This window comes from Hippocampus comes, unplaced genomic scaffold, assembly GCF_001891065.2.
Source record: "Hippocampus comes isolate QL1 unplaced genomic scaffold, H_comes_QL1_v1.1 scaffold416, whole genome shotgun sequence".
Classification (NCBI taxonomy): domain Eukaryota; kingdom Metazoa; phylum Chordata; class Actinopteri; order Syngnathiformes; family Syngnathidae; genus Hippocampus; species Hippocampus comes.
In genome coordinates, this window is record NW_017805837.1 from 204,051 (window position 1) to 221,257 (window position 17,207).

At 46.2% G+C, this 17,207-nt stretch overlaps 1 protein-coding gene across 4 annotated transcripts in view; it reads right to left on the minus strand.

Annotated features, from left to right (window-relative positions):
* rab11fip3 (RAB11 family interacting protein 3 (class II)) overlaps window positions 1-17,133 on the minus strand; it is a 19,708-nt gene extending 2,575 nt beyond the window's left edge. The window contains exons 1-15 of one of the 4 annotated variants that reach the window (XM_019887826.1): window positions 14,470-17,133; window positions 10,911-11,004; window positions 9,558-9,634; window positions 7,191-7,363; window positions 4,878-5,078; window positions 3,275-3,412; window positions 2,378-2,413; window positions 2,176-2,269; window positions 1,837-2,081; window positions 1,529-1,610; window positions 1,294-1,431; window positions 990-1,145; window positions 459-599; window positions 244-368; window positions 1-78 (exon numbers count right to left, since the gene is read on the minus strand). The exon at window positions 1-78 is cut by the window's left edge and continues 2,575 nt beyond it. In XM_019887826.1, coding sequence (XP_019743385.1) covers window positions 255-368; window positions 459-599; window positions 990-1,145; window positions 1,294-1,431; window positions 1,529-1,610; window positions 1,837-2,081; window positions 2,176-2,269; window positions 2,378-2,413; window positions 3,275-3,412; window positions 4,878-5,078; window positions 7,191-7,363; window positions 9,558-9,634; window positions 10,911-11,004; window positions 14,470-15,981 — 3,201 coding nt within the window. In that variant the 5' untranslated portion in view covers window positions 15,982-17,133 and the 3' untranslated portion in view covers window positions 1-78; window positions 244-254. Of the gene's footprint in view, window positions 369-458; window positions 600-989; window positions 1,146-1,293; window positions 1,432-1,528; window positions 1,611-1,836; window positions 2,082-2,175; window positions 2,270-2,377; window positions 2,414-3,274; window positions 3,413-4,877; window positions 5,079-7,190; window positions 7,364-7,878; window positions 8,446-9,557; window positions 9,635-10,910; window positions 11,005-14,469 lie in introns of those variants that run through there. The other 3 variants (XM_019887825.1, XM_019887827.1, XM_019887828.1) reach the window with 3 other exon arrangements.
* Between the last annotated feature and the right edge of the window lie 74 nt (window positions 17,134-17,207).

Genomic DNA, 17,207 nt, shown 5'->3' on the forward strand with positions numbered 1-17,207 from the left:
AAGTTTCACGCCTGCATTCATCCGGGCTCGGGTTCCTCTGACCAAAATAAATGGAAGTCACCAGAACCTGAGGAGCGCCTGATGCGCAGACACGCGCGCACACACACACACACACACACACACACACACACACACACACACACACACACACACACAAATATAATAATCTTCTATTTTTCTTTTATCAGATTACTTGTTATTTTGGATGATGAGGTCACTGTGTGGCTTTTTTCCCCTTCGTACCCAGATGGTGATTATTTGACCTCAAGAATGGAGGGGTTGGACTCCATGATGGCCACGATTATTTTATCAATGTAGTCCTGGAGTCTGTAGTTGATCTCCTCCTGTTTATGGACGGCCTCCATCAACTGCGATACAGATAAAGAATGCTCAGAAGCTTACAAAAAAAAAAAAAAAAAAAAGTGTGCGTGTGTGCTCTAAAATTTCGAATGAATCACCTCAGAGCGGGACACAGAGTTGATCTCGGCTGCCAGGGAGTCGGAAAAGGAAGCAGACATCAGGCTCTTTGCTCCCTGGATGCTGAGGTTGATGATCTGCCCGTTCAGCTCATCGTTCTGCTCCTTTAAGCTGCGGTTGTCCTGCAGAGTAAGTCCACACGTCGACTGTGAATCACGGCAATGGCACAGGAAGAAAAAAAAAAACTGCACGCGCAATGAGTGGGGGATATATGAAAGTTAAGTGTACTCGAGACGTTGCGCTGAACTGCCAATCTGAGACACACATCCTCCCATTGTCACTAAGTCGTGGTCCGCTTCAATAGAAGTTAGGAAAATGAAAGCAAATGTATTGCTCAAAAATACCCTTTGAATATACACCAGCATTCATTCGAATGTGCACCAGACATATTTCACAGTACAGCTCCTTCGTTTAAGACGTAGTTCTGTAACTGGGATTTGTCCGCAAGTCAGTACCCCAGTTGATCATGGACCGATGCCAACACGCGGTATACGCAAGTCCGAATCTTCTACCTGTTTGAGTCGTTTGATCTCTTGCTCCAGTTCCGCTTCTCGGGTGCGAGTTTGATACTCCTGCAGCCCGGCGCTGGGCGAGCGGCCCCGTTTTGCTTCCGCCTCCAACTTGTACAATTGCAAGTGCTCCAGCTGCTTTCGCAGGTCTTCAATCAGCTGTAGGAGACAGAGGGAGACAGCAGTCATTTGTAAAATTGTTTCTATTTACATTGGCTTGGTCACTAAACCCAGCACATACAATTTAAATGTATATTGTCATCAAAATGCAATCCTTCAATTGAACGCGCCGAGAAAGCAGGCCCACCTCCTGCGTGCTCTCCTTTTCCTTTTGGTTCTGATGCCGTTCATGGCTCAGCTTGTCGGCCATCTTCTGCCGGGTCTCCATCTCATCCTGCCACTTGACGGTCATGACGTCTACCTCGTCTTCGAGCTTCAGTTTCTCCTGAAAAAAAAATACAAAAGAAAAAAGGGAAGGCAAACGTTAACCGGGATGTTTTCGACTGACTGCGGTAGGAATAACAAGGAGCCGTTACACTGACCTCCTCTAACCTCTCGATGTTTGCTCGTAGACAAGGAACACAGGACCTCAGCTCGCTATTCTCCTCATCCAGCTGCTGCAATCTGGGGAGAGAACACAAACAGGACTACTATGTTGATACGCCCTCACGTCAGCGCTGAAACTGGGTGGCAGTTTACTGCCACATGGTGGCAGTATAGAGCCACCTGTTTCACTTCCTGACTGTAACCTGGACCATACACGAAACATTTCGTAGTTGCTAAATTTGTGTGTTTAGTATTTGGACTGGGCAATGCGGAATTTAACCCACCGATCGGAACCAGAATGTACCTGGACTGCAGGTTTTCCATCTCCAGTCCTCTCTCCCTCTCCAGCTTGCTCAGAGCTTCCTTGTGGCGCCGGATCTCGTGCTGCAGCTGCTCGTCGGCGAGCAGCTCCTGCTCCTTCAGCTGCTCCTCATAGGCGTTGGCGCGGTGCACGAGCTGAAGGTTCTCCTGCCGCAGGCGCGCGTGCTGCTCGCCCGAAGTTTCCGACTCCTTCTCCAGCTCTGCCACGCGACGCTCTAGTAATAGCATCTGCCAAGAGTTCAACGCAAACGATTAGAGGAACTTTCGAAGCGGTATGAACGCTTCTTTCGACGACACGTGAAGCTAATGTGTGACGGCTCACCTTGTCTGTGATGTCATTGTCAGCCAGCTCAAGGATGTCACGGGTGAGGTCGCTCACCGTGTCCAGCGTTATTGAGCTGTTCTGCAGAAGATGTCTAAATGTGTAAGGGGCAAAACAGAGCTTACCACCACGCTTATGCAGGACTTCAAATACCTATTATTTAATGAATTGAAAAACAAAATTATGTGCAGCTTCGGCTTACCTTGCCACCTTCTTGCTGGACAGTCTTTTGCCAGCACTGCATTGGAAGAAACAACAACAGGAAAGCGGTCAGGAAGAGAAGACTGATAGAGGAAGGAGACACCATCTCCTGTTAGCTGTTATCAGTGCCATCCCTGCTCTGCTAGTGGAGCAAAAGGGGGCTTGATGAATTCTAAAACTATTTACGGTCAAACTCGTAGAAGCAAAATACAGACAACAGAACAAACACCCCCCCGTGGAAGCAGAGTGAATCTAAAAAGTGCTGATCTCGGCTTATTTTTTTTCTTCTCCATCAAATGATAAGGCATGAGTGAGCAAAGCACAACCATGATATGTTTTTCGGTCACTATGCTCCCTTTCACCATTTTACCACTGAAGGCAAATCAAATGGGATTTCAGAGTTACCGTAACTCTGCTACTTGCCAGTAATCCTGGATCAGCGAGTCTTTTCTAATCAACAGCTCTTTTGAAACGCTTTATTCAAAGAGTGACCGTGTAACTCAAAAATGTGAAGCGGGAGGGAACAAAAAGGCAGTGGAAAAGGCATGACTCACCTGTGATATCGGGTGTTATTTAAGAGTGACAGTAACTAGGGCAAGACAATAAAAGAATAAAAAATACACTACTCACAAAACGTTAGGGCAACTAGGGAGATCTGGTGACATTTCAGGGTGAATCTGAAATGCACTATAAACTTTAAAATGTCCTCTTAAATTGAAATTTTTAATGCACGTTACTTTTGAAGAGTAGGCTCGTTCCTCCAAAATATGTCTCATTTATGCTGCATTCGTGCAAATCCATCACAACATGCACAACGTGACAGCAAAGCGCGTCACCCGTGTCAGCTAACACACCACTGCAACACTGCACACGGCGCCACAGAGCAGACGTGCGTTACCTAGTCATCTCTAGGAAATTGAGGCGGGTGGAGAGGTCCTCCAGGCGACTTATTTGTTTGTGACATTGGCTACAGAAAAAGTCCAGCGCCTCCTCCTTGAGGAAGCTCTGAAAGCAGTCGGGGAGAGGAGTGGGTGCACTGCAAGAAGGAGGGAAGGAAGAGGGCGAGAACAGAAGTGGTGAGTGACAGACAAGCAGTAGGTGCATCAAGGTGGGAAAAGACCCATGAGGTACTTCGGAGGTATGAAGTGGGAGGGCTCCTTGAGAAGGACGTGGGCAAAGTGTAAGGAAACATTCTCAGGTGGACAAGGCATTCCCGTCCACGTAGGTAACACTTACTCTTGCTACGTGAGCTCAGAGCTCTTTTGCGACACTCTTTTTAGCAGATTTAACGTGACAAACACTTTGATCAATGACAAGCTGCTTGGAATGTAAGGGTTCGCAATATTTTAGGAACACTACGACTACCGAATAGCAACAGTATGACCCCCCCCCCCCCACAGAAAACGGATTGAATACATAGTGTTGTAATTCAACGGGGAAGCCTGTGCACACTCCTCACGGCCATGCTACAAGCTGGTTGTTCATTCAAGGAGTGAGTCAGCTCTTCCATTATGCAACCATCTGGCACAGGTTTTTGCTCGCTGAGGCACAAACGCTGCGTCAAAATGAATGCCAGTCAAGGTGTCACTTGATGGTCGTACACATTATTGCCCTGAGCCATTTTTATCTCACTGACATGCTCGCGTCGTTCTGAGAGGAAGTGAGGCAAATTTACAAGTTGTCAAACACACTCATAACGTGAAGGCAAATATGTGTGTGTGCGTGTAGGCTGCCACTGCTGAGTATGACGCATTCACACCGAGTGGGTGAAGTGTGTGGGACGCAGTATCATTTTCTCGAAACTGAGCAACATTTTCTGTATGCGATGTAATCTTTAAAAAAAAAAAATTAGAGAAACGTGTGACTTATTCACATGAGAATGACCAAAACTTGAAACAAGATCAGTACGGTATCTACCTACGTGCAAGTGGGAAATAGACTGGAGAAGAAAGAGTGGGGGAAAAAAAAAAAAAATTCCCCCGTTGGATAGAGACGTGTGTAAATAAATTTGGAGTGAGATAAGAGAAATGAACCGCGTAGTATCTATCTTTATTTATCGTGCCCTTCACGAGAAAAGGAGAGACGGTGTTGGAAAGGAACGCCTGGAGATATCTTATCATGTTTTGACCTCAGAGTCTCGAAATCAGGGGTGGGAAAACTTTAGTGCTCACATTGAATGGATACTATGTACGATGTGAAATAGCTGATTTGAATAACTAACCCTTTCGGGGACGGCGGTTACTACAGTGGACAGCATTTCCCCAGTGTGGGACAAATAAAGGATATCCTATCTTATCTTATCTTATCATGTTATCAGGTTACAGGGTGCATGAAAGGGTTAAATAACCAATGCTTGTTTTTGTCTTTATTATCTGTATGTAATATGTGCAGGACTGGTTGAACAGTCTGCAACATATTATAGTCAGTCACTCTCCCTTTAGGGAAATACCACAATGATGAGCGTATTGGAAAATGATGTCATTAATAAATAGGGAGCGTACCTCGGAGAGAGCAGAGCAGAGACATCGATCTGCTGAGGGGTCTGTGCCAGAGGGCAGTCAACCGCGATATCAGCGCCCTCCTCTGCACTTTCGAGCAGCATCTCTGACGTATTGCTCTCGCCGAAATCTTCAAAATGCTCCTCCTCGCCCCCGATGACCGCCACCAGGGAGGGGTTGTGCAGCTCCGAGTTGAGTGAGAACCTTTGTGGTGGGGAGGGGAAACAAAACAACACTTAACAAAAATTCAAACAAGTGCAATTCATATGGCCACAAGAACAGTTGAGCGATGGCTAATCTGATCATTCACATTAATCCCAAAAGGCATCTTTGCCTGGGTCAAGAAACCCTTATGTGACTAGAAGGTGCATGTACAAAGCCCAACAGAAAAACCATTTGGCGCCTGGGAATTTAAAGCTCCACACCATTCAGAAAATAAACCCACTGATCTTATTTTTGCAAGCTGGAAAAATGACTCTTCCTGTTTTCCGACGGGATACGTTGAGAGCCTCATGCACTCAGGATGAGGATGTCCCAATCAGCAGAAAAACTCGCTCTCACAGCACACAAATACAAGGCAACATTTGGCTTGTTCGCAACACAAGTGTTTTGCTATCTGAAACAACGTGAGCACCAAGATGGATGGGTTAAGGTTTACAAAAAAAACACACTGCTCTGAATAAACATGAACTGGTTAAAGTGTAACAACACTAATGCACCAGCCACTTACCCTTTACCCAGGCTCTTGGTGCATGTCCCCAAATTGAGGTCCCTCACGCAGAGGCCCGGTGAGGAAAGAGAACGCATCGCTAAACGCCCGCCGATGCTCTGGCGTGAAAGCCTCGGAGCAACTGGGGTTAAAACCCCAGCCAACCAGAGTGGAATCCTGAAATCTTACGGTTGAACTTCAAACAAAACCCAAGACTCCAAAGAGCCAAAACTGCCGTGTAAAGGGTGCAATGTAGCGTCTGTGCTTACCAGCAGACTGAATCAGGGCTGACTGTGAGTGGGTTAATCAGATTTGAGGCTAAGCAACAGCCATCAGACGGTCCAGCTGACTGTCCAAGAGCCAAATGTGTGTGGGGACAGCACTTGGACAGAGAAGGGTTGGGGCGGGGGGGCTAATCCTGTTACAGTCTTAAATCCCTCACCCAGACCATAGTAGTATCCACTACACTCGTTTTCAGTCCAAGGCTACAGAGCTAGCCATGCTAACTTGGTCGGGTAGCAAAACCACAATCAGGAAAATGCCAGAAATGAATCGACCAGAAAGTGATTTTCATACAAGAAATGAGGTTCAACGTTTGGCAAGGATAAAGGAAAGAGGGAGAGGAGGTGACATCAGAACATTGGAACAGTGTTTCTGTCAGCGAGACGGTGTGAATGGGCAATGGAGAAAAATCGGCTTACTCCAAGAGAAAGAAAGAAAGAAAAAAAAAAGGCATTTTGGGGAAAACAACAAAAGAGCTGAGCTCAACACTTCCTGGAATTCAAGGCTGGAAGGGGAAGGCCAAATGCGGTCATCATTCATCAAGGAGGCCAGGGCAGATCACAAAGTCAGCACTTGGCATTTGCCCTAAACACGATCAAAACTAGAGACAAGACATTGTGGAATAAGACATCCAGGGGAAAACAAAAAGTTGAATGAAAATGCATCTGTCACTTTAAATCGTCTCAGCCAAAAGAAAATCTTTTCTGGGGTCAGTACTGCAATCCTTTCCGTCTTCACTCAGTCTTTTCCCACCCAAAAGGAATGACAACATAGTGGATTTGTTTGAACAGAAGTGGAAGGATCTCTGTGGTTCAAGGTCTTCCATCTCAAGTTATCTCAGCAAAGTGGCGAGTTTCGGCTATCCTGAAACATCAACAGTCAACATTCCAGCAGTGCACTGTCGTGTGCTCGTGCATTCCATTTTTTGCCGGCTCTTCGAGGAAAACACAGATGGTCCTACAATAACCGCACAAGAATACTAAGCTTTGCTTCCAATTAACCCGCCCGTCTGCTGACCCGAGTAGAACTCCGACAGTTACTTATCCGGCGCTGGCACTGACATCACATGACCAACGTGAAGGGTCAGTGCGCTGGCTAAGCTTAACCTTTGGCTCAAACAATAAGGTCAAGTGTGCCGTGGGAAATTAGCCACTTGTATTGATTCACTACAAATATCTTCATTCATCTATCATCGGAAACGCTGCTTTAGCTGAACGTTTGTTGCAGTTTCCACACGCTTGTTTAATCACAGCAGATGGCATAAAAAATAATTTCAAAAAATGTAACAAGCAGAGAAAGGACGTTGCGTGTGCCGTTCAACCAACCTATTGATGGCCTCTTCGGGGTCATGAAGTGCAGCCTCGATCCCGCTGTCCGTGTCCACATCCTCGTGCATTTCCGGGGGCACGAGGGCACCGGTGTCCTCGTCTGTGAAGGTCTCGCATTCGCTGTACGTGCTCTCGGAACCCAGGTACGCGCTGTCCGTCACCTCATTTTGCTGCAGTCACACAAAGACTCATTTTCAACAACAACAACAAAAACTCACTGCATGCAGAAATCTGAACCTTTATAAATTAAAACAAATACTTGTCCAACTAATCCGACAACTATATACCAACTTAGTTGATGCAGATTGGCATTAGATTGTCAAGACAATTTCAGCAGCAAATGACGACAGGCGAAAAAGGACAGAAAGTCTGTGGAAAAAAAAAAAATCTCAATGCCGCCGGTGGAACTGGTGCCAAGGAACACCAACCAAAACAAACGACACACCGTGAGCAGACTTCAGAGGCAGTCTGCTGCTTTTCAAACAGCGTGTAGAAGCAAAACGCCTCGAAGCTTTCAACAAAACAAGCTCATTCTAAAAAGCTAGAGACTGGATTTGAAGCGTCTAGACACCAAATTGTGTCCTGGCTGGAAAGCAACAATGGATTCAAGACAGGTGAGTCACAATGGAAGGCGTATCGGGCAGAACGACGCGTCAAGAGAAGCTGGGCCAAAAGAGCTACCCACCATGTCCGAAACCATTCACAGACAGGAAAGCTGGCCTGCCACGAGAGCATCCTAAAACGCTTCCTTAACCTCCACCCTCACGCTGAGACAGAGCTGCTTTGAAAAATGGAAAGTCCTGTACACACGTTCGGTTCCGCTGGGTGGTCACAGGGGGTGGAGACCAAAGTCTAAAAGTTAGTCAGCTGTAACGTTTCCCCGACCGGCGGCGAGATAAAACACCATGGCGACGACGTAATCTTTCTCGGGCTTCAACGCCGTCACGATAATTAGGGATGGGGCGATTCCGCAATATCTCAAAGTGCACATCGTGAAAGCGTTGCATAACTGCTCTTGCCGTGTGCCTGCGTTAAAGATGAACAACTGGTGACTGTTCGGTAGCTTGAGTGATTTTTGCCTTTTTTTTTTTTTTTTAAGTTTTGGGGGCGTGGTTTTAAAAGGTGTTTCATAAAAACAGAGGGAAATGTGAAGGGTAGGAATAACTGGGTGGAGAGAGGCCTTGTGCCGCTCAGCATCACTTTGCTTGTTTTGAAAGCAAACAGTGGCGGAACAGTGCGACCATTGAGGAGGCACCCTTTTCTGAGTGGAAAAACAAGCCTGTGGACACAGGGAGGGGGTGGGAGTACAAGGGGGGGGGGGCGACTACTTCAAAAAGATGCAAACAAACATTGCTCACAGCCACCATTCAAACCCGCAGGCACAGCAATTGCCTTTGGCTTCATCACATTAACAGTGGCTCAATATTTGCATTAACTGCGCAACATATATTTATTTTCCCCGCAATATTGCGATTGCAATTTATTAGAAGAGTATTTTAAAACTGTGGAAAACCTCTGGCAATATTGAGAAATAAATACATCCTGGGTCAAGCACCTTTGGATCCTGCCAATGAATTTTCCAGCCACCCCTCCACAAAGTTTCTTGAAATTTTGTGAAGTCGTTTTTGTGTAATTCTGTCGACAGAACCCCCGACGTCCGCTTAAATTGTGGGATGCGCGTACGCCGGACTGCACTTCTACGCCACACCGAGTGAGGGCACTGCGATAATTGCAATCTTCACTTTACATTCACAGTAGACCCAACATAATTACATTTTTTTTAGTCTTGAGCTTTTAGCGCGCAACACAAAGTTGACTCTACTCTACTCTCCCGAATGATTTTGCATCTCGTCTGCACCTGCACATCTGAAGCAGCCGTGTTCGAAGAAACCAAGCGGGGCACTTGGGCCGCCAGGAGAAGGTTAAAGCAACACTCATCATGACACTCCATTGTTCAAAAATGCACACAGCGGCAGAAAACGGTTACTTTTTTTGCAGACGCCAGCAACAATATCATGCTTAAATATACAAATTTGGCGTGGTGTAAAGGAATGTCAGATATGCAAACCACAAGTGCAAAAACAGCCCATACTCGTGTAAGACTCTTCCATGATACGCCCAGTTCAATATTTGTCAAAGAATCCTGTCAAGCTCAGCCTGCCAGATGCTACTCAACGTCAGCCAAACCGGGTTGTTTGGTCGGTGGAATATTCTCAGAGCGGTAATGATAGCTCTGCGAGCCGCTCAGTCGGTTGCAGCGGCAAGAGTGAGAGTGCACCGAGAGTTCAACTCGTCAACTCGGAGCTACCGCGAGCGACGACAGGAAGTAGCGGCAAAACACGACCTTTGTGTGCAGCGTCCCACCTCGTCATATTCTTCCGGACACCCAACAGCTCCGTCGCCCGGACTGTAGTTTGCCCTGTACAGCTGCGGCTCGGGACCTGCAGATAGGAGAGGGAAGACGTGTTTCGTGTGTGTAAACATGACATCACTGTGCAAAGGAAGCACTGCAAACACGGGGGAGAGGAGTAATGGGTGCGTACAAATAGCATTCATGAAGGACAAGGAGGGTAAATAGATGAAGTCACTTTTTACCTTTAAAAAATGATTAGAACAGAGAGTGAGTTTGGGATAATAGTGAGGGTTGTATTAGATCTCATTATGTAACATTTACACTCAAATTTCAGGGGCTACGGCACATCCCGTGACAGATACACCAGCAAAACAATACAAGGGCCAATCGCAAACTTGTATCCAAACACAACCGAGGACAAAGGGTGCAACCCGAGATGGACAAGATGGAGTCTTGTGTATCAGCCGAACAAAGCTTTTAATGCGCCCCGGTGAAAAAGCAAGAGTCGAGTAGACTCGGTGCTTTGCCGGGATATCCTTCTGCCTGATACTTGCACACACCGCAGGCCATTTGAGTTTGATTAGACTGCAGACATGCCATAGCGGCTACAAGGGAGGAGACGTTTCCATAAGCCTTTTCCTTTTTATTAAAAAGAAATACCTGCCCCTTACTCAAAGTTTCAGAAACAGGATAGGATATTTGAAAAGCAGATTTTGCTTCCAGTCATGGATGTTGTGCGCACATCAACAATTAGTCGTAAAGCCGAGAAGGCTTTCCAACGGGGAGTGGCCGCAGGATCGAGACAACCAAGAAAATACACAAGTAAAATACAGCCATCGCACACTTTCGAGCAGTTCACGACCTATTTCGTTCCAGCTTATTTTTCTGTTCAACAGCAAATAGTGTTGACATATGTTTCACATCTTCCTGAGAGTTTTACATTCAACTAACAATGACCGAGAACCCGAACAATTAAGAAAAATAAATAAATAAAAACACTGCGCAGGTCCCAGAGAGACAGAGAGAGAAGGGGAGCGTTCAATTATTGAGGGCGAACAGGACTCTCTGCCCTCAGTCGAGCGCTGAAACCTGGCCAAAGTGCACGCGCGTTCGTGCGGCTCAAGCTTTCAAATGCATCTCTTATTCATGTCTCGGGGTAACCGGACCTATTCAAGACAGAAAGCTTTGGGAAAAAAAAAAAATGGTATCAATATGGGTGAGCGGATGGAGGCAAGCAGTGCTTTTATGCGGCACAGCAACAATCTGGTGCTGACATTTCTCTTTGATTCACTTCAGGCGACCTTTATGAAACTCCATGAAATCAACCTAACTTTAAAACGCCACTAAAATGTGTGTTCACTCGCCTCCATTGCTGATAGCAGAAATTCCTCGGTGGAAGTCTTCAAAGCTGATGACTCCCAGCCCACTGGGATCCAAAAACTTGGTCAGATCTTTTACCTGAAGGGTGCAGAAACACATCAGAGCGTTCCAAAACTGAAAATCAATTTAATTGGATGGAAATAATTTTAGAAATCACAATATCAAATACAAAAATATGTGCTTCAAAAAAATGGTCATCTGCAAAGGTTGAATCGAGGCAACCGGAAATGAATTTGTTTTCTCTTGTTTCTCAAAACAGACTTGGGCAATGATGCAGTTAGGCTAACGAAACGATACAATGTTTTCCCTTGCAGGTTGAATCCAGAGCAGAAACCCAACATGAGATTGAGTAAAAAAAAAACAAAAAACAAACAAACAGATGTTATGCAAGTTTAATTTTATGGGTGAAATTCAAATTTTACAAGGATGTTGATATGCGCAAAGTGCAACCATTTGCATACGGTGGATTAGAAGGGGGGGGAAAAAACCCGCATGCATGCTCATGAGAAGCAGTTGGTTGCGCACAGAAATATCCGCACACCAGTGTTCAACGGGTTACGTAAGGGCACCTACATACTGTATATTCCATCAGGCGGTAACCTAGCAACAAGAACATGCTTCCGGCGATGCAGCGCCTTGGAGAATAAAAATAACATGAAATTGGAGCAGATCTGTCCTGGGTAAAAAAAAAAAAATGTGCAGAAACTCCAGGGTCTATCGCCAATGCCAACTTTGTGGCGGGGCTGCCTTGGAGAAGATTTTTGTTGCGGCAGCTGCAGCAAACAATCAAAACCGACACACAAATAACAACCTGCCACGGGCCCACGGTGCAGAAGATGACACAAACCCTTTATTATAGTCCAATTGCGAGTCCTCCGCGCTCCCCGAACACTTTTATTGTGCGTAGCGGACCATCGTGTTGTGTCTAATTTTGTATGGGGTTACTCTTGCAAACAAGCCGATGTGCTCAGCGATGCCGATCTCGGACTCCCTTAACTTGAGCGGTGGCACGCAATCACATACATGACAAATAAATGAAGATGAATTGGGAATGACCGAGTTCGCGCACTCCTAAGTTGAAGTACCACGACGACTCATCTTTTCCATTTCACTTTTGGCGAAAAATGGGCTTTGCGGTTCGAAGCAGAAACACCTCCACCGGGGTGATGTGAGAAAGCGGAGGTGTGATTGCAGCGTGAGGACTCAGTCTGAAGAGCATTGCTATTCTGAAGGCAAAATAAAAATCACAGACGAGCAGGGGAAAGACTGACTGACATGAGATCAACTATATGGAACATACAAAATGATAGTTTCCCTGATGTGCAATATTCGGCACTACAACACTGCACACAAAGCCCAAACGCAAACACTATAAAAGGCCTGAACTCAAAGGCGTTTTTGCAGCTCTTCTGGTCGGCCGAGCATATGGGGTTTTTTTATGGTTCTTCTATTTGTGTCTAATCAGTGATGGGGCACGCCTGACCGCACCCCCACATGCCTTTTTCAGAAGAATACGCTTTTGGTGGAAGAGTTTGCCTTAGGGAGAGAGGATGTCACAATAATTCCCATCCAAAGTGCTGATAAAATGATCGCAAGGTTGACAGACATGCGAAGAGATTGGTAAAAAGAGAGGAGAAAAAAAATGTATGGATAGTAGACACAAGGGGACAATTCAGGCCAGTGAACATTCCATTGTGGATTAGAGGGGCAGCGCATAAAAAGCAGAGAGGAGGCAGGCCGGCTAAAAGTGGGGTTGGGAGTGTCGACGGACAAGCGGGTTGCGGCCACAATACAGCTCGGCGTGGCTTTTGTGCACAATTGGGGTCAAAACCAGTCAGCGTGGCGGTTAGCAAGAGGGCTTGGAACGCCTTCAAAACTGCACCAGCGCGCACGCGTTTGAAGGAGTACTTGGTGGTTTTTTTCCACAGCAGTCGTAGGGGCACAGCATAAGCGGCAGGTTGACTTTTAGCGTTCCAGAGACAGAAAAGAATCGCAACTCGCTCAGCTGGTTCGGGGCTTGCAGAATTCACGGGTTCATCTCCGTCTTTGCACACGACAGCTATCGTATCCTGGAATAATTCCGCTGAAGACATTTGCATGTGTACGCACAAGCCCAAAGTGGACAAGTAGGCAAATGCTGAACTGTTGCCGTATTTGCAAGAAGGAACCGGGTCAAACAAAAGCGGACGTCTGGTCCAAACCATTCACTTCACCAACACGATATGCGAATAAAGATTGGTGGTTTATCTCTCTTACATAAATCGGAGGCTATAGTCACAGTCACCTCCGCCAGTAAGCTTATGGCAGTGATTCTGATATCAGATCTCAACTCAATTATCTACTTGGCCAACACTCCTACTGGCTTTTTATATCCCACAAGTGCTTGATAACGTCCCTGCGATTCCAAAGGCTGCTCTGTGTTGTTTTTTTTTTCTTTAATAGGCGGCTAAAATAGCACCGCCTTCCAACTCTGGTCAATTTTGTAATCTCTCTAATCAGAACTAATTAGGCATGGAGGTTATTCAAGTCTCCATGACCATATGGTGTCAACATCAGGCACGCAGGCAGAGCTCCACCACTCAGTGACGTGTAACATTCCTTGAATGAGGATTTGACTGTCCACTGTGTGGTTTAAATCGCCTATTCACGACAGAGACAAATGAAAATGCTTCTTTTCAGCAGGCAGGAAATTACAGAGCTGACAGGTTTCCAGACTGGAAACTATGGGAAGAATTGATAAAACAAACACTTCCCTCGGGTCCTCACATGCACGACAACAGGTGGAGTCGATAGTTGACTATGTGACAATAGCACGGCTTTGTGCTTCACATTCACACAAAATAGTGAGCAGCCTGCGGCCTGCAACCAAGTCAGGAAAATATATCTTACTCTTAAGCCTTCACAATTCTCTGCGGAGTGATCCATGAATGCCAAAGACATAAACTGGGCCAGATGCCCTCGTTAGAGAGTATTTATGTCATAATGTGGGATGCAGTAAATGGTTGAGGGTCATGCACGGAGGCCGACGTCAGACATTTCACAGGAGATAATCCCCTGAGAGCTAATACTATGCAAATGAGAAGACGAGTGTTTGTTATTTGACATATGGAGGAAATGCCAGGCCGATGCGACCAATATGCTTGACGGACGTGTTTAGATGATAACCCAAATCCTCGCGCTGGAACGGCTCGTGAATGCATCAAAGACTAATCCCGCGGCGGTTTTAGTCATGTGACGCCGAGCTTCTTTAGCGAAGCAAATCGAGAGAGGTTGGCAACAAATATACACAAGTGGCACCCTACTGTAGAAGCAATTAGCGACAATGAGCTCGCTCGCAGGGATACTGAATACTTATTTTTGAACGCTGGTTTTGGCGGGTCTCAAATTGTCAAAGGGTAAAAAAGGCGAAAAGGCAGTGGCGGGTTTTGCATTTGGTACCTGGGCCTTCAGTGGGGACTTACCTGACTTTATCTTAACATCGTCAACATCAACATGGAGCCTTCTAAGTAAATGAATCAAGTTACTTCATGAAAAACATCTTACCTGGTCAGCCCCATAGGCAGTAGCGAACTCCATAAACTCCTCAATCCGAACAAAGCCATCTCCGTCCTGGTCTAAAGCATCGAATACAGTTTTTAGAGGGGAGGCATCTTCTTCTCTTGTGTTGACAGCTGAAACCATTGGCAGTGAGTCATCTCCCACCATCTTGGAGAGAGCAACCGTCTCCACACTTGGCTCAATCGTCCATCCAGTCTTTTCTGTGCAACTGCTCAACTCCAGAACATCAAAATCTTGCCGACTGTTATCAGGCGGCGGCAGTTCCTCTTCCCTCTGTTCTGTCGTCGCATCAGGAGCGGTTTCATCATTTACTCCCTCCTGTGGCTTCAAGTTCCACGGTCCCTCACTGCAGACTCCATCTGTGATTGAGCAAAAATCCAAAGCCATCTCATCGTTGTCTCGATGCTCGGCCGTGGTGCAGATTTTGCTTTCCATCAAATCTTTTGCTGTACCTTCCACAGAGAAGCTCCCAGAGCTGAGATCACCTCTGATGATGACATCCTCAGCCGGAGAGTCTGCCAGCGACGAAATCGCAGGAGGTGAGTCACTCTCGTCCTGGAGATCTAAAGTCCTGCATATCGTTTGGGCAGCATGTTTAACGTCGGAATCCTGGGTTGCGTCCAGCTGTGCACCTGCTGGTCTATCGGGATGAATTGTCAGGCCGCCGTCAAGTTCTGGACCCTCTAAATCCAATAAAAATCCTTGAGGACAAGCCAGTAGTGTGCTGCTGTGGTTAAGTGGAAAACTGTTCTCAGGTAGCCCTTGTGGGGTCAAACTACTGTTTACTGGCAGAGCTGTCACTTGATCTGGGAATAAACCTTTGTCTCCAGTTTCACGTGACAAAGTTGGACTGTTGTGTACCAGGGCTTCCTCTTGTGACAGGTCTACCAGTCCTTCACTGACACCGTGTGACATGCCCGATGACTCAGAGGCGACAAAAGTCTGCTTATCCATGAGGGTATCTGTGGAAATGAGTGAATCTGCTGGATTTGATTCAGAACTATACTTACATTGGGAAGACGGCACTGTCGTGCTACTGTTGGTTATTGTCTCAGTCTGTCCATTGAGGGTGCTGTTGCCTCCAAGAGAGGCCTCCTCAAATGCAAAGTTTTTCCCAACCACATCCGTGAGGTTGGGAGAAAACAGCCACGAGAGCATGAAGTCACTGGTTTCATCAGGTTCCTTGTTTCTTTCCGAGTGAGGCGATGTCTCAGAAGCAGTGGAGTGGCACTCTTCAAAAAACAAATCTCCACAGGGATAATCGGAAATATACAAAAGTTTATCCAACTCCACCGGCGCATCCTGGTAGACTTTGTCCATTTTACTTTGCTGGGATGTCAGATCGGGGTCGCCAAAATGCAAACCTGTTTCACCACAGTTGTTTTGACACAGGACACCCCCATTGTCGGAGTCCAGGCTGAGAAATCCGAGAGGAAACGCTTGCTCGGACTCCCACTGCGCACGCCCCAAAGGGCTAGACACCACCGTGGGTTCCATCTATTTTGGCTACAGGCGTCTCATCTCGAAAGCGAATTCACATGTCATACTTAATCTTCGGTTATATAGCGTTATGCGGTACAACTTAATATTAATGCATCCGTCTTGCGCGTGGAAACTTTTGCCGTGATTGTAAGTTTTATACAGATGTCAATGAGTACATTTTTTTTAACTTGACAGGTCGGCAACCACATTCAACAAACGTATTATCTAATATCAAACGCATTTCCCCCATTTTTACCTCTAAGCCATATTCAAGTTTCCAAATATTTAGTCTGGTTTGACTCACTTGATGCCTTTTTCGGGCATGGTAGGTCCACGTATGGCTTTTCCCAAATCACACAGTCCCTGCCCAAACATCATCAAACGTTTATGTCAAAAAATTAGTGAAAACGACGAGAATAACACTTCGGCACCGAACCCAGAAAAAAAACGCGGAGTGCATCTCGAATCAAACAGTTATAACAAGTATTTCGTCAACGTTAGCTTAGCCGATTCGCTCATCGTATCCCATCGTGAGCAAAATTACCTCCCCCAAAAAGATGAGAGCGTGGTAAGGTTTACCAAAACAGTTCAATGCAGAAATATCAGTCCACACCGGCGTTTAAATGCCATTGATACGGGATTCTCGTGCGTTTCTCCTGAAAGGAATTGGGAAAAAAATAACATTAGCTCCTCCTTTCCAGCATCCCACCGCTTCACTGCCATTGGCTAGGTGATGAGCTAGCCCAAATTAGCCTATTAGCTCGGTACCAGGCCAAACGGACCGTCCGCCACCATGTCCTCGGCGAGTGCATAAATAAACAAATTCCTCTGCCACAATTTAAGTTTTGCGGATGTCGTCGTCTATGGTATATGTATTTTTGGCTACGGAAATCCACCTGTATCCAGCTCAAAAATAAGGGCCCAGACCGTGACGAATCTGCTCTTTCCTCGACCCAAAAATACTTCCGCAGAAAATGTCACTGTGCTCCGATGAAATAAAAAAAACAGCAATTAAATGCCGAGAATAAGTTCCATCGTTTGCCCGCCGATGTTGTCACGTACGAGCTCTCTCTCGCATCAGCATCCCAACCCTCCGCGTCTTCTTCCTCTTCGTCATCCCCCACCTCCTCCTCCTCCTCCTCCTCCTCCTGTCACCGCAGACACATGCTGACGTTTCACGGAACCGTACAAAACTCCGCAATGTCATTTTTTTAAATTATGGTTGGTATTCCCAAACAGTT